Raw genomic sequence first — 15032 nt, 5'->3', positions numbered from 1 at the left:
GGTCTCCCACAATCGTATTGTAGCAGTACCAATCACAGCCCCACTGACAGGTGGCTGGCGACTAGGCTCCTGCCAGGGATGGGAGATTTCGCAGCAACATAGCAGCTTGGCACATTTGGCGTGCTAGATGCAGTGAGGCCATCGAGGGTACCCACACTCCGTAGGCTGAGACCATCAGGAGCATCTGGCTCGATATCATTCACTCTCCGCGGTCAGTGGGGGAAAGCTACAGGGAGGTTCGGACCGCATGTGGAAGTGGCGGGAAGCCTTCTTGAGACTTTGGAGGCCTAACCCTTTTCTCACAGATAGGGGCGGTGACCCCATTTGGCGTTACAGACCAGTTGTGTGGTTGTCCTCCCCCCTCTCCCCCCCCCCCATATGAGATAGCCTTCTCCTCACAGAGCGGTCAGTCGGAGGAGAAGCATCTCTGTCCCCTTAGATCACTTGTTTTCCATCCTTAAATGAGGCGAGTTTGTATCTAGTTGGGCTTGGTTGTACTTAGTCCCTTGTGGTTGATTTTTCTTTAACTTTTTTGTGTCTAACCACTTAAAACTTACCCAAAATTAGGTATTGACAGGCTTTTGGACTTTTTGGGCTAGTGACTGAACGTATTAAATGCTTCCAACCACTCGAAACTTACTCGAAAATGAGTATTGACAAGCTTTTGGACTTTTTTGGCTAGTGGCCTAAAAGCTTACATGCATTAAATACCGAAAAGCCTACATGCATTAAATGCGGAGAGATGTCCCATATTAGAGAGAGGGTTAAGTCTAATTAACTCACGTTAATTATACTAATTGAAAAACGCAGAATGTGCAGAAAACATAGAAATTTCTTTGTGTTGCAAATCCTTCTCTAATTTCTAATTTATGTCAATTTCTTTATGTCAGGAGTTGAAATTGGAACAAATACTATGCTAGGAAACTAATTTTATGGTCTATTTAATCCGATTCTTTCAATTTCATGTTCAATTGATTGTTTTTTTCTTATCGAAATTGAAAAATGTAGAAAAACAAGAAATATAGAAAACCAAAAATTGAACTTGTAAATAACACGTTGGAGTAGAGTTAACCTAAATGCACAAATTACAAAACTCCAAAATTACAAAAATTGAAAACATGCAGAAATTGAAAAAACATGTAGAAATTAAAAAACGTGTAGAAATTGAATATAAATTTTATAAGATTTCAATAACAATGAATAAAATGGATAAATTTTTAGAATTTCGTTTCTACCATTCTTGAAAAAAAATAGAAAACATAAATATAACAGAAATCAACCATACTCACACATGCATTCAAAAGGCATTATGGCTATGCGATGGGGCTATTCCTCGGCAATGGCATGACTTATGGAAGGCCCTTGCACCATAGAAAGAGCGTAGGAACAACCCAATGTCGTGGAGCTTTGCTCAACCACACTCGGGAGCATAAAACAGCTCAATGGAGAAGCCAATATTCCATGACCTAGCTCACAATTGCATGGGCGAGGTTGTCTTTCACCTTGTAAATACTTGTGCTCGGGATTCTCGTAGGAGACGATGTTACCCACGGAGCCGTACGCCCAAGTTCCACTTCACTGTCGCCATTGCTACCGCACTCCAAGGGAAGCTCAACCCTCCTCACAACTTACTGTCTCACACTCACTCTTAAGCAGGCAAGCAGGCAAGCACACATAAGAGCTCACACAAGCAAGCAATGGCGTAAGATAGTAGATAGAGAAGAAGAACACTCTACTGAATTAACATCACAGAATGAGTCAGAAGAGTTACATTTTAGGTTTTGTAGGTGACCTCTAGGGTTCACACTCTTGGGCGGCCAAAGTTAAAAGTCTGGTCCTCGAGCTTATTTGGCCACTTTAGCTAGTGTAAACACCTATTGTAAAACTAGCACTCTCCAACTAAAATCTTGTGGTACGCCTTTAATATACAAGCTATATGTAAAATATACAAAACATGGTTTTCAAGTGAAGTCCACACATTCTGGCGCCTATGGCCAAAGGTGGTAAAAATGATGTGGTGGCATCGACGCCATAGAGGTCTCCTGCAAGGTTAACAATGGTACACAGACGGGGATCGCTCAAGATCCGAGCATTTTGGAAAACATCCTAACTTTTTGGGAGGCGGCCGCTTCAGCCAGGATGCGTCAAGAGGATCTTATTGTTCTCCTTCTTGATTTCAAGAGAGCCTATGACATAGTAGATTGGTGCTTTTTGGAGGGGACGATGGGTAGGATAGGATTTTCGGAGTGGGTCCGAGGTTTGGTCACACAAGGAGAATGGGCAAGGTGGTCACACTAGTACGTGTGCCAATAATACCTCTTACCCCGTCAAAGGTATTGGTGAGATAGTTCTCACTATTGGAAGTTGTGAGGATCTTTGTCTTCTTTTTGTTCTAGGAATTCAAAAGAATCTGCTTTCTCTTCCCACTTTAGCAAGGGAGGTCTTAATGGCAGATGATAAATGCATTGTCCATGACAGAGATCATGACAAATAGATTGTTCTTGCTAGATTCAGAACAATCAATACAGTGAAGAGTCAGCTACATTGTCCGTAAGGCTCCTTTTCCTTGGATAGATTCAAAGGACTCCTACACTTAGACTGCAATGGGAGAGTTATGACATCGCCCCGATGGTTCCAAGGAGATTTTGGCACAGACTTTGGCGAGCTAGATCTCCCACTTCTTTTGGTTAATCTGACATGGTGGCCTCCCCATTAATCAGTGGAGGGCTATTCTTGGTGTAGATGACTCCTCCCCATATGCTTGGTAGCTTAGCTTCTGAGACAGCACAATGTTGTATATGGGGGTGTAGATATGCTTTGAGGATTTGCGGCTCTATAGTTCAGCTTATGAGCAGAACTTTATTGATATGCAAAGGTGTGGCCAATGTTGCATACTACTAGATATTCCTTATACACAATATACACCACCTCTGAGAGAATTGATACTACTTGGAAGATCATCGCGAGTATCACAGTTTGGCAGATTTTGAGGGCCAGATGCACATAGGCTGTAGAGGGCATTCACATATATGACACTCATAGCATTTGTACTACATGAGGAGATATTATTCACGCTCTTATGGCCATCCATATCTTTGCAAGCAAAGCACAATGTTTTCACTCTTATTATTCACTATGTATTGTATGGGGAGATATTATTCACACTCTTATGGTCACGTGGGCTCGTATATAGGGGACCATCCATATCTTCGCAAGCAAAGCACAACGTTTTCATGAGGGACTGGGATAATGGGATCTTTTTCTCACACTCTTATGGCCACGTGGACTGGTATACAGGGGACCATCCATATCTTCTGCAAGCAAAGCACAATGTTTTCACACTCTTATTATTCACAATGTATTGTATGGAGAGAGATTATTCACTCTTATGGCCATGTGGGCTCGTATACAGGGGACCATCCATATCTTTGCAAGCAAAGCACAAGATCATGGGATCTTTTTCTCATCGACCCCTACATGACTCTTGGCACCAATGTGCCCCAGATTGGTTCAGATCACGATACATTTTGGGATGAGGATTCTGTTCTCCGGCTTCTAGACCTGATTTTGTATGGTCTATTCATACTTAATAGAAGTCTCTTCTCTGCAAAAATATTTTAAAAAAAAATTCTAGAAAACTTTGGGCAGGGCTTGCAATCCTAGTTCTTGAACTTTGAATTCATGGTGCTTAACCTATCATTTACTAGAGTCATGCATGACTCTCTTCTGTGCCCATACTTCCTTATGGAAGTGGGAGCCATGTGACTTTCCCAAAGTAGACAAACTGTTTTTGTATGGCTCATTTACTAGAAGTGAGTCATACACGACTCACTTCTGTGTCCATGCTTCGTTATGGAAGTGTGGACCGTGTAACTATCCCAAAGTGACTGTTTTTATATGCAAAGATGGTCATGTTTTCATTACATGAGAGTTTGTTAATGCCTTTGGCAACAGGGAAGAAATTTAATCAATGTCATGCTTATATTACATTACACAAATATAATTCTTTAATCTATCCATTTACAGGAGAGTTTGCACAACCATTCAACACAGGTGGTAACTTCTCACGAAAAGGTTCACAACGATGCAAGTGACAAAAGCATTGACGTTGGAGCAGAGAAGGCGGAGGAGTGTGTTGTGGTTGAGGTTTCCAAAAGTGAAACACAGGCAGCGAAGAAACCACTTTGGAGAAACTGGGGGATGGTGGCTACAGTTTCTTTGAACTGTCTTTGGGGAGTACATGCTATGGCATATTCAGAGGTGAGTGCTCTCTGAATGTCCTCTTTCCTGTTCTTATCGTTTTAATGAGAAAATATATTCTAACATTAAAACACCGTTCTATTTTGAAGATCTTTTCTTTATGGGCTATAAGCCCTGAGGTTTATGGTGGACTAGGATTTACAACCTCAGAAGTGGGTGATGTGCTTGCTGTGACTGGTAAGATGACATGTTTGTGGATACATAATGTAACGGGGATGAAGAGAGCTGGCATTTTCTGTCTGGCCTTTGTATGTGTGTATGTGTGTGTGTGTGTGTGTGTGTTTGTGTTGTCTCAATGAAGCAGTGGTTTCACAAAAAAAAAGTGTGTGTGTTTGTCTTACTCAAAGTTTCTTGGTGTTTTGTAAGGAGCTGCGCTCCTCCTGTTTCAACTTTTCATATTTCCCCAATTGGCAAAAGTTTTTGGAGCTATTCAATTAGTTCGGGTGGCAGCGGTAAGAGCCAAAATGCTGATAAATGTGGTAATATAAATGATGTGTCTGCACCATATGCTTTTAAGATGATATGACTTTTTTTTTCAATGCATTTTAATGATCTTCACAAGTCTTGCCTGTATCTCATTTATCAATGGTACTTTTTCTCATTTGACATTTTTCTTGGCCTTAAAACATAAAAAGGTCTTGACTACAGGGCTGATTGCAATGTATCCATTGATAGCAAGTCTTAGTGGAATTACACTCTGGGCAGTGCTGATTTCTGCAGCTGTTGTTAAGAATCTAATGTCTGTATGTATTCTCTCTCTCTCTCTCTCTCCCTCTCTCTCTACACACACACACACACACACACAAACACACACACACACACACACTCTTTTTTTCAGTAATGATATATTACTAGTGGGAAACCTCCATGCGAGGTGAAAACCCACGAAGAAATATGCATTGTACGATGGTGAGTCCAAAAAGGACCCATACTAGAGTTCCTCAGAAATAGTGAAAGAAAAGCGAGAGTTTGCAAATCAACATCCTCGCTCACATAACAACAATGCACTGTCTATCACAAGGAGAGCCTGAAGAAGGAGAAGGTGTTTGACATATGCTGTACGAACATGAATCGGTTCCGGCTGGTCCAAATTGTCCATGGAGCCCAGAACCATACCTAGGTGAAGAACGCAACATAATGCTGGAGTGCAACTGTCAGCACTCCAAATATCCATAACTGTTTCCCAAAAAAGTGTGGGAAATCTAAGTGCAAGCTGATACCCTGTCCAGGAGCAATCTGGAATGTGGACAAGACCAAAAGAAGGTAAAACACCATCTCAGTCTCCACACCACAATGGTGGCATGACGAGGCACAGATACGCTGTGAGTGCAGAAGCACACCCACTGGGAGAACTCCAAGCATGCATCTCCAGAGGAACATGCGTTCTTTTGATGGCAAACCGCTCTTCCAGATCCCTATTAAACATTTCCTCCACCATAGTAATGGTTTTTGTAAGTGGCATAGATCATTACATACAGGCATAATCCATGGCGGTGGTTGTAACCTCACATATAAATTCTTAGCCGATATAATATCCAAAGGCGCCCCCAAAACTTTCCAGTTAGCCAGGCGGTCATGCACACGAAGCAGTGGTATTGGTGCAAAGCGGGACAACTCCTCATATATCTCACGCCACAGTGCAGACCCAATCCAAAACTATGTCAAGCCATACGGAAGCACCTAGTATTTCCAGCCTAGTCCACCACATCATGGATCTCAATTATGCCCTTTCTTGCTAAGAAGAAAGCTTTCCTTGGTTGTATGAAAGCCAATGGGTGGGTAAGAGTTGCAGTCAAATGTATGCTTTCAGCCCTCAGCGAATTCCCTTACACCATGTCATGGCCATTCCATGTCACATGCTGTAATACTTTCTTCCAATTTTGAATAAGGTGCGTGTTGAATGGGCAGCCGGGTATCTTTCCAACAAAACTACCAAACACAACCTCCTAGTGTGTAGTAGTCTAGTCACCAAAGCTCGCAAGCATCAAGAACTAAATATATGCAATGAGCATGGATTGTACTATTCTCAGGCACACATGCAGAGGTCGAGTGGAAACCTTCCAGTAGTACAGTTTCCCTTTTATGCGTTGTAATATCCAGTCTACTTGTGCATTAGCAGTAGTGTTCCATGCCAGCGGATATCCCAAATAACGCACAATCTGTGAAGGCTCAATTATTGGCCCTGGCCATATATGCGCATGCCAAGCTTCAATTTTCATTGGCAAGAGTTTGGATTTCCCAAAATTGACTTTGAGGCCTGTCGCACATGCGAAGAGGTCAAGTGCTTCCATTACGGACTTGAGATCATCTGGATCATTTGTGAGATCCCTGTTCCCACCGCGCAACGGATTCGGGGTACTAGCAACGGAAGTAGCACTTCTTGCGCGAGGCAGGGTCCCACACTCGGGGCCTCGTCCACGGATATCCGGACAAAAGACTAATCCGTCGGTTTTTCCAAAACCGAACCCGAAAAAACTTCCCTTGTCCGGAAAGCACGGGCGATTCCTCCAGGATAACTTTTTACTCTAACGTAGTCAAGACCATTAGTGATCAAACTGATCCGACTGCACCTATAAAGATACTCGGTCAGATCAAGGAAGAAACTTGCACTTGGATCATTGGGATCAACGCTTTTTTCCCCATCAAGAGGCACAGCCGTTGATTCCTATCCATAGAACAATTACTATCCGGGTCTTACTTCATCTATCGTAATAACAGAAATTGAGTCTCGATTTACGGATCCATCAGTCCAGTCTAACCCCATCCGATCCCATGGGTTAGCCAACCGCCCAACCACTGTAGTGATGGGATCCAATTTGGAATTTGGTTAGGTTTTGTCCTGGGTACCAAGGAAAAGAGTTCCAAGGCCCCCTAGCCGGAAGTTCATGCAAACATAAAACTAGCCACACCACTTACACACCCAATATGAAATTGCCTTTTTCTTAGCATCAGCTAACTTTAAAACAATCCTTTAATGAAACCATAGTACCACTGATCACAATCTTCCAGTTTATCCGGTTGAGTCATAATTTCCCATCATTCCTTCATCAGAGTATCTATGGCATCATTGGTAACTAGAACGCTCACCACCTGTCCACTCAGGGGCCTTTTCAGTAGTTCCTAGCCCATAATACTCGGCAATATAATCACTTATAAAAATCAAGATGGACTCTCGTTGAAGATCAGCAAGATCAACCAACAGATCCATAAAAAGAGCCATGGACTCATCCATTGAAGATCAGCAAGGTCAATCAACCAGATCCATGCCCGGTTTCAGAAAACAACTCTTACTCCTTGTTCCAATATCTTCCTCGACGCACGTGTGGGTATCTTCGGCGACCCAGAGCCCGAGCACCGTATGGTCAGCGCTCTCTAGGATCCTTCGCAGGTGACCTAGCGCTTCACTCATAGGCCGCTTCCTTGGTCCCTCATCCACCGTACCGGAAGCTCACCATTTAAATCAAACCGAGGCTGGTCAAGACCTCGGTCGACCTTGCTACGCGAGACGTCCTCCATTGACTCTCCGTCAGCAGTTGCAACTTTAACAGTTAGGTCTTCATGACCTTAATCCACAAGACGGTCAAAATGCTTTCCCAGCATTCTTGACATAAAACAGTCATTTACAAACAGTCACAAAATACAGTTTCTAAATCGAACTCTCGTCTTTCCACATTATCTCTCCTTAGTCCACATTACTTATTCCACATTCCATTCAATGTGTACTCATTCTCATCCATTTCCTCATATCGACGACACATTAATTCACATACACATTCACATTCACATCCATACATCCACATCTACATGCATACATCCATTTTTACATCCTCATTTATACATCCACATCCCATATCCACATTCATACATACACATCCATATCCACATCCATACATCCACATCCACATCCATACATCCACATCTACATGCTTACCTCCATTTTCACATCCTCATTTATACATCCACATCCCATATCCACATTCATACATACACATCCATATCCACATCTATACATCCACATCCACATGCATACATCCACTATCACGTCCTCATTCATACATCCACATCCACATACATACATACATCCACATCCACATTCCCATTCACATCTATACATTCACATCTACATCCACATACATACATACATCCACATCCACATTCCCATTCACATCTATACCTCTACATCTACATCCACATCCACATACATACATACATCCACATCCACATCCACATCCACATTCCACATTCATATCTATACATCCACATCTACATCCACATTCACATACATCCACATTCACATACATTCACATACATTCACATACATCCACATCCACATTCCCATTCACATCTATACATCCACATATACATCCACATTCACATCTATACATATACATCTTCATGCATACATCCATTTTCACATTCATACATCCACACTCCCATCTCCACATCCACACATCCACATACATACATCCATTTCCACATTCCCATTCATATAACCCCATATGTCTTCACATCTAATCTTTTACATCACATCCATTCTCGCCCTATCACAACCCATATACATCTTATCCTATCACATACACTTCTTACCTCATCCCATACACATCTTATCACATCTTAATTCATCTTATCACCTCCTAACTTATTTTATAAGCATCTTATCACCTCTTATCACATCTTATACACCTCTTATCACATCCTATCACATCTCATATCTATTTATACAATACAAGAGAATTCTTATATTTGATATAAGATTTCTTTACACATTTATTTATGCATAAATTCTATTTAAGGAGATTAATACTTTCGAAGTAAAAATCAATCTTTTTTTGCATCTTCCTATGCATAAATTCATTTTAAATGAAAATGACACTTTTGAATTAAATTTCAATCTTTTATGCATTTTCCTATGCATAAATTCAATTTAGACGAGAATGACACTTTTGAATTAAGAATCAATCTTTTATGCATCTTCTTATGCATAAATTCAATTTGGTAGAAATTACACTTTTAGAATAAAAGAATTTCTCTTATGCATCTAAGTTATGCATAAAATCCATTTATGATGAAAAATCACACTTTTAGTATAAAAAGAATATCTTTTATGCATACCTCTATGCATGAAATCCAATATGATAAAAGTAACACTTTTACAATAAAATAATCAACTTTTATACATACCTCTATGCATGAAATTGAAATATGATAAAAGTCACACTTTTATAATAAAATAATCAACTTTTATGCATACCTCTATGCATGAAATTCAATTATGATAAAAGTCACACTTTTATAATAAAATAATCATCTTTTATGCATACCTCTATGCATGAAATTCAAATATGATAAAAGTAACACTTTTATAATAAAATAATCATCTTTTATGCATACCTCTATGCATGAAATTCAAATATGATAAAAGTAACACTTTTATATTAAAATAATAATCTTTTATGCATACCTCTATGCATGAAATCTAATTATGATAATAGTAACACTTTTATGTTAAAATAATAATTTTTTATGCATACCTCTATGCATAAAAATCAATTATGCATAATATAAAAATCAATTTCTCTAGGATTACAATGAATATCTTTTAATTAATCTAGGATGATAATTCCTAGAATATGGTAGGAAGTCCTCTTTTCATGCTTTGAATGAAATTATTTTATGCGTAATTTTTATAGAAATTTTGCCATAGCTCCGTTGCTATGACTGATAAATCTCAATTTTTCTAAGGGATAAAGCTTATCATTAAGAAAATCATTAGAATGATCTCTAATTGGATCATTAATCCATAATGGATTGAATCATCAATATTCATGAAATACATAAACTAAAAGCATAGAAAAAAGCCATTAATTTGGCCTCAAGCATAGATTAATCTTGGATTAAGGAAAAGCTTTATGAAAAGCTTCATTTGGATTGAGAATGGGTGATGAGTATGACCATTTCTTGAGTGAGAGAGAGAAATTACATAAAAACCATTTGAATTAAGCATAAATGAAAATTTATGTAATTCTTAACTATCATTAATCAATTAACTTCAATAGCATTGATCAAATTATGTAACTCTTCACTACCATTCATCAATTAACTTCAATAGCATTCAAAAACCATTCCAATTAAGCTTCTCAAGCTTGAGAGGGGTTGAGAAGAGAGAAGCATTGAGAAATTATAGAAAAGATCAAAATTCACCATTTACCTTACAAATTGCTTGATTCTTTATTCACGGTAGAGGCCCCCAACCAATCAATTGGTTAAGTATGTTGATGGAGCCACCAATGGGGATTGAAGAAAGAGAGAAGCTCCAATTTCTTCAATTTGGAGAGAATTTTAGAGAATAGTAGAAATTAGTATTATTTCAGCATAACTCTAGTATAGTAAAATTCCTCTCTTTTTTTCAAAGGACTCATGTTCTATTTATAGGAGAGGGAAGCGCTAATCAAAGCTAACTGAATTCTAGAATTTTTCAAATTCAGTTTGGTTGAATTTGGACTAGATTTGGACCTAGTTTGGTTACTTTTTGATTCGGTTTGGTTTCATTTTGATTTGGTTTGGTTCAAGAGAGAGGAGAGATAAAAATATCACATTATTTTTGAGTTTAAAACTCATTCAAGCATGTGAAATATGCACCTCCTTTAAAGAATTTCCCTTCCTTACATATGTGTCAAAATGGAATCATTATACCCAAAATATCTCATATTTTTAATATTGCTCATAGTTTTTTTACTAATAAACCTTGTACATTTTCAACTCTTCATCTTGTGTGAGCCTTTACTCATTTTTGGATACCCAAAATTTTAATATTGCTCATAGTTTTTTACTAATAAACCTTGTACATTTTCAACTCTTCATCTTATGTGAGCATTTACTCCTTTTTTGGATACCCAAAATATCTCATATTTTTAATATTGCTCATAGTTTCTTACTAATAAACCTTGTACATAGTCAACTCTTCATCTTATGTGAGCATTTACTCATTTTTGGGTATCTTCTTTTACAAATTGGATTTATCTCCTCCCTACACATGGATTGATGCTATTGGCCCATAGGAACCTTAATTGGACCATAATCCATAAATTTCTGAAAATCTAGACCCTTAGGCTAAGGTCCTTTATACCCATTTCCAATAAATTCCAATTGCACATTGGAAAGTTCTTTTTGAATTTCTGTTTCAGGGGAATTCATTTTAATAATATGAGAAATTTTTCTATATAAAAATATTCAAAATCTGAATATTCTCTCTCTAGAATATTTTCTCTCTCTCTATGTCAAAATAGACAGAGACAAGATCTTTTATATTTCTGAAGAGGGGATTGATTACAGGGAAGATACTAGACATTTTGAGAGGCTGGGGAGGAATCTTACATTCTCTCCCACTTGAAAAACGCGAGATGTCCTCATCTCGCAAACTTGGGATAATTTCGCAAGATGCATGAATATGAGACTTAGAGAAAAAATTTAATTAAGATTAACCACCAAGAAAAGTCTCAAAGAGAGCAAGATTCAAGACAAGAACAAGATTTAAACTTTATTCATTCTTGGAACATATACAGTAAAGATAGAAGAACTCTTTACACTTTCATAAGCCCGTCCATCATATGGTCACAAAAGCAGCACTCACAAGCTGCACACGTATAAGGTAACTCATCTATGGGAATAATTCTGCTGGTTATTGCCGCACCTATCTCAGTGGTATGAGGTGATTTAACAAAAGGACCTTTGAGAGGCAAGCCAAAAACGAGGTAAAGGCATATCTTCTGATGAGGAAGAAAACACGCCAGTAAGAAGACCCGCTCAGAAAGCCCAAGATGCCTTGATCTCATGACGCAGTAGTATCGGGGACCCAAACTCAACGCTTCAATAACCATGGCCAAGCGGACATTGTTACAAAAGTGCTGCTGACCCCAGGGTGTTACCCTAGTTATGTCTTGATAGGTCCGCCATTTGGTCTGAGCTACAGAAGTTTCCAAGTGAGGGAAAAGTGAGCGCTCATACTGTTCTATAAAATCTTTCTTCACAGACTCGCTTGCGTCTTGAAGGTGAGAAATCATCATGGATAAAACTAATTCCTGCTGCCAAGTCATGAAGGAGATTAAGAAAGAAAGGGGATCGATGGAAGTAAGATTACTGCGCGAGCGGCAAGTAAAAGTTTACGACTTATATAAAGGAAGGAGCTAGCGTAACTTAGAAGCCAACGGTATCTTGCCACTGAAGTTTTACTGTCTTTCCATGATTTGGTTTTGGCACATATTTCTATAGAAGGCTTAGATGAGATACATTATGAACTTTGAGATGAGGAGATAAAAGAAGCTCGTAGGCTAAGTCACCTACTTCCTTTGAATTCAGATAAGGCCCACAATATCTGGGGGATAACTTCTTATACTTCCTAAGAGATAAAGAACTTCTTTTGGGCCGTACTCGAATGAAGACCAAAACCTTGTATCCAAAACACCGATTTTTACTTCTGAACTCATTGTTCTGAATCCTTAAAACAGGTGAGACTCCTGAGAAGTATTCTAGGGAAAGGGTCTTTCTTTTTTTAAACAGAATCTTTCTTTTATTTTAGAGAGGGAATAATTATAAGATCAAAAAGGGAGATTCTTACTCCTGTATACCTCGAAGGCTGGGGAGGAATCTTACATTCAACCCCACTTAAAAAGTGCAAGATGTCCTCATCTCGCAAGGTAGAGGACAACTCTTTTTCTTAAGATCCAATTTTATTCTGGGGTTCCTTATATTCTGGTCAACCCAACAGAATACTAGGATAAATATCCCTTATATAGAACTCATCATTAAATAACAATTCATTCAGATCATATCATTCATATCTTTAACATGATAATGGTCCATTAGACCGAAAAATTTCCTTCTGAACATTCCTCCACGGGAATTTCAGTCAAGCAAGTTCTCAATTTGTCATCCCTTAATTTGATCTATCGTGACAAATGTTAACAGTAGCAATTTGACAGTACAATCCACTAATCTCATAGTGATTTGCTGAAATCATTATCATCATTCCAGTTATGAATATCATCACAGGGACTCGTCCCATTCATTCTCATTGTGGTTTCGCTCAGGTTATTATATTACAACTAAATTTCAGAAATCATCATTTTTCAATCAGAATCCAAATCAATTCATCAATTCTCAAATAGAATTAAAAATCATATCAACCATATTCGAAATCATCATCTGGATAGCATTAACGCTTATAATTTTAAGCCTTAGATTTACTCGTATATACTGCCGGTAAAGAGCTGCAGTTATACCCTCGGTATATACTGTTAGTCATGATACTTCGAATTATAGGGTAAATACCATCATGTCTAAGCCTCAAGCAAGTCAGGGTTCCATATAATTGCGGTACTTCCATTTGAAGACCCAATTACTAATTTACGAAATTAGTTTAAATATCAATTTGTATGAATTATATCACACAATTACAACCTTTTTGTGCTACTTGATAAATCTTTGACATATTTGGCTTCTCAGTTGATCTTTATTAGCCAATTCGCTCTGATACCAACTGTGAGATCCCTGTTCCCACCGCGTAACGGATTCGGGGTACTAGCAGCGGAAGTAGCACTTCTTGCGCGAGGCAGGGTCCCACACTCGGGGCCTCGTCCATGGATATCCGGACAAAAGACTAATCCGTCGGTTTTTCCAAAACCGAACCCGAAAAAACTTCCCTTGTCCGGAAAGCACGGGCGATTCCTCCAGGATAACTTTTTACTCTAACGTAGTCAAGACCATTAGTGATCAAACTGATCCGACTGCACCTATAAAGATACTCGGTCAGATCAAGGAAGAAACTTGCACTTGGATCATTGGGATCAACGCTTTTTTCCCCATCAAGAGGCACAGCCGTTGATTCCTATCCATAGAACAATTACTATCCGGGTCTTACTTCATCTATCGTAATAACAGAAATTGAGTCTCGATTTACGGATCCATCAGTCCAGTCTAACCCCATCCGATCCCATGGGTTAGCCAACCGCCCAACCACTGTAGTGATGGGATCCAATTTGGAATTTGGTTAGGTTTTGTCCTGGGTACCAAGGAAAAGAGTTCCAAGGCCCCCTAGCCGGAAGTTCATGCAAACATAAAACTAGCCACACCACTTACACACCCAATATGAAATTGCCTTTTTCTTAGCATCAGCTAACTTTAAAACAATCCTTTAATGAAACCATAGTACCACTGATCACAATCTTCCAATTTATCCGGTTGAGTCATAATTTCCCATCATTCCTTCATCAGAGTATCTATGGCATCATTGGTAACTAGAACGCTCACCACCTGTCCACTCAGGGGCCTTTTCAATAGTTCCTAGCCCATAATACTCGGCAATATAATCACTTATAAAAATCAAGATGGACTCTCGTTGAAGATCAGCAAGATCAACCAACAGATCCATAAAAAGAGCCATGGACTCATCCATTGAAGACCAGCAAGGTCAATCAACCAGATCCATGCCCGGTTTCAGAAAACAACTCTTACTCCTTGTTCCAATATCTTCCTCGACGCACGTGTGGGTATCTTCGGCGACCCAGAGCCCGAGCACCGTATGGTCAGCGCTCTCTAGAATCCTTCGCAGGTGACCTAGCGCTTCACTCATAGGCCGCTTCCTTGGTCCCTCATCCACCGTACCGGAAGCTCACCATTTAAATCAAACCGAGGCTGGTCAAGACCTCGGTCGACCTTGCTACGCGAGACGTCCTCCATTGACTCTCCGTCAGCAGTTGCAACTTTAACAGTTAGGT

General features: G+C 39.3%; 1 protein-coding gene across 3 annotated transcripts in view; it reads left to right on the top strand.

The window, feature by feature from the left end:
- Window positions 1-15032, top strand: part of LOC147625730 (protein ZINC INDUCED FACILITATOR-LIKE 1-like) — a 178051-nt gene that overhangs the window by 91137 nt on the left and 71882 nt on the right. For all 3 annotated transcript variants that reach the window (XM_086817263.1, XM_086817262.1, XM_086817261.1), the window contains exons 10-13: window positions 4027-4260; window positions 4350-4437; window positions 4627-4712; window positions 4896-5003. In XM_086817263.1, coding sequence (XP_086673389.1) covers window positions 4027-4260; window positions 4350-4437; window positions 4627-4712; window positions 4896-5003 — 516 coding nt within the window. The remainder of the gene's footprint in view (window positions 1-4026; window positions 4261-4349; window positions 4438-4626; window positions 4713-4895; window positions 5004-15032) is intronic.

The sequence above is a fragment of the Cibotium barometz genome, chromosome 23 (genome assembly GCF_041138505.1).
Source record: "Cibotium barometz isolate CiBa-2024 chromosome 23, ASM4113850v1, whole genome shotgun sequence".
NCBI lineage: Eukaryota > Viridiplantae > Streptophyta > Polypodiopsida > Cyatheales > Cibotiaceae > Cibotium > Cibotium barometz.
This window is presented reverse-complemented; position numbering and strand designations above follow the sequence as displayed.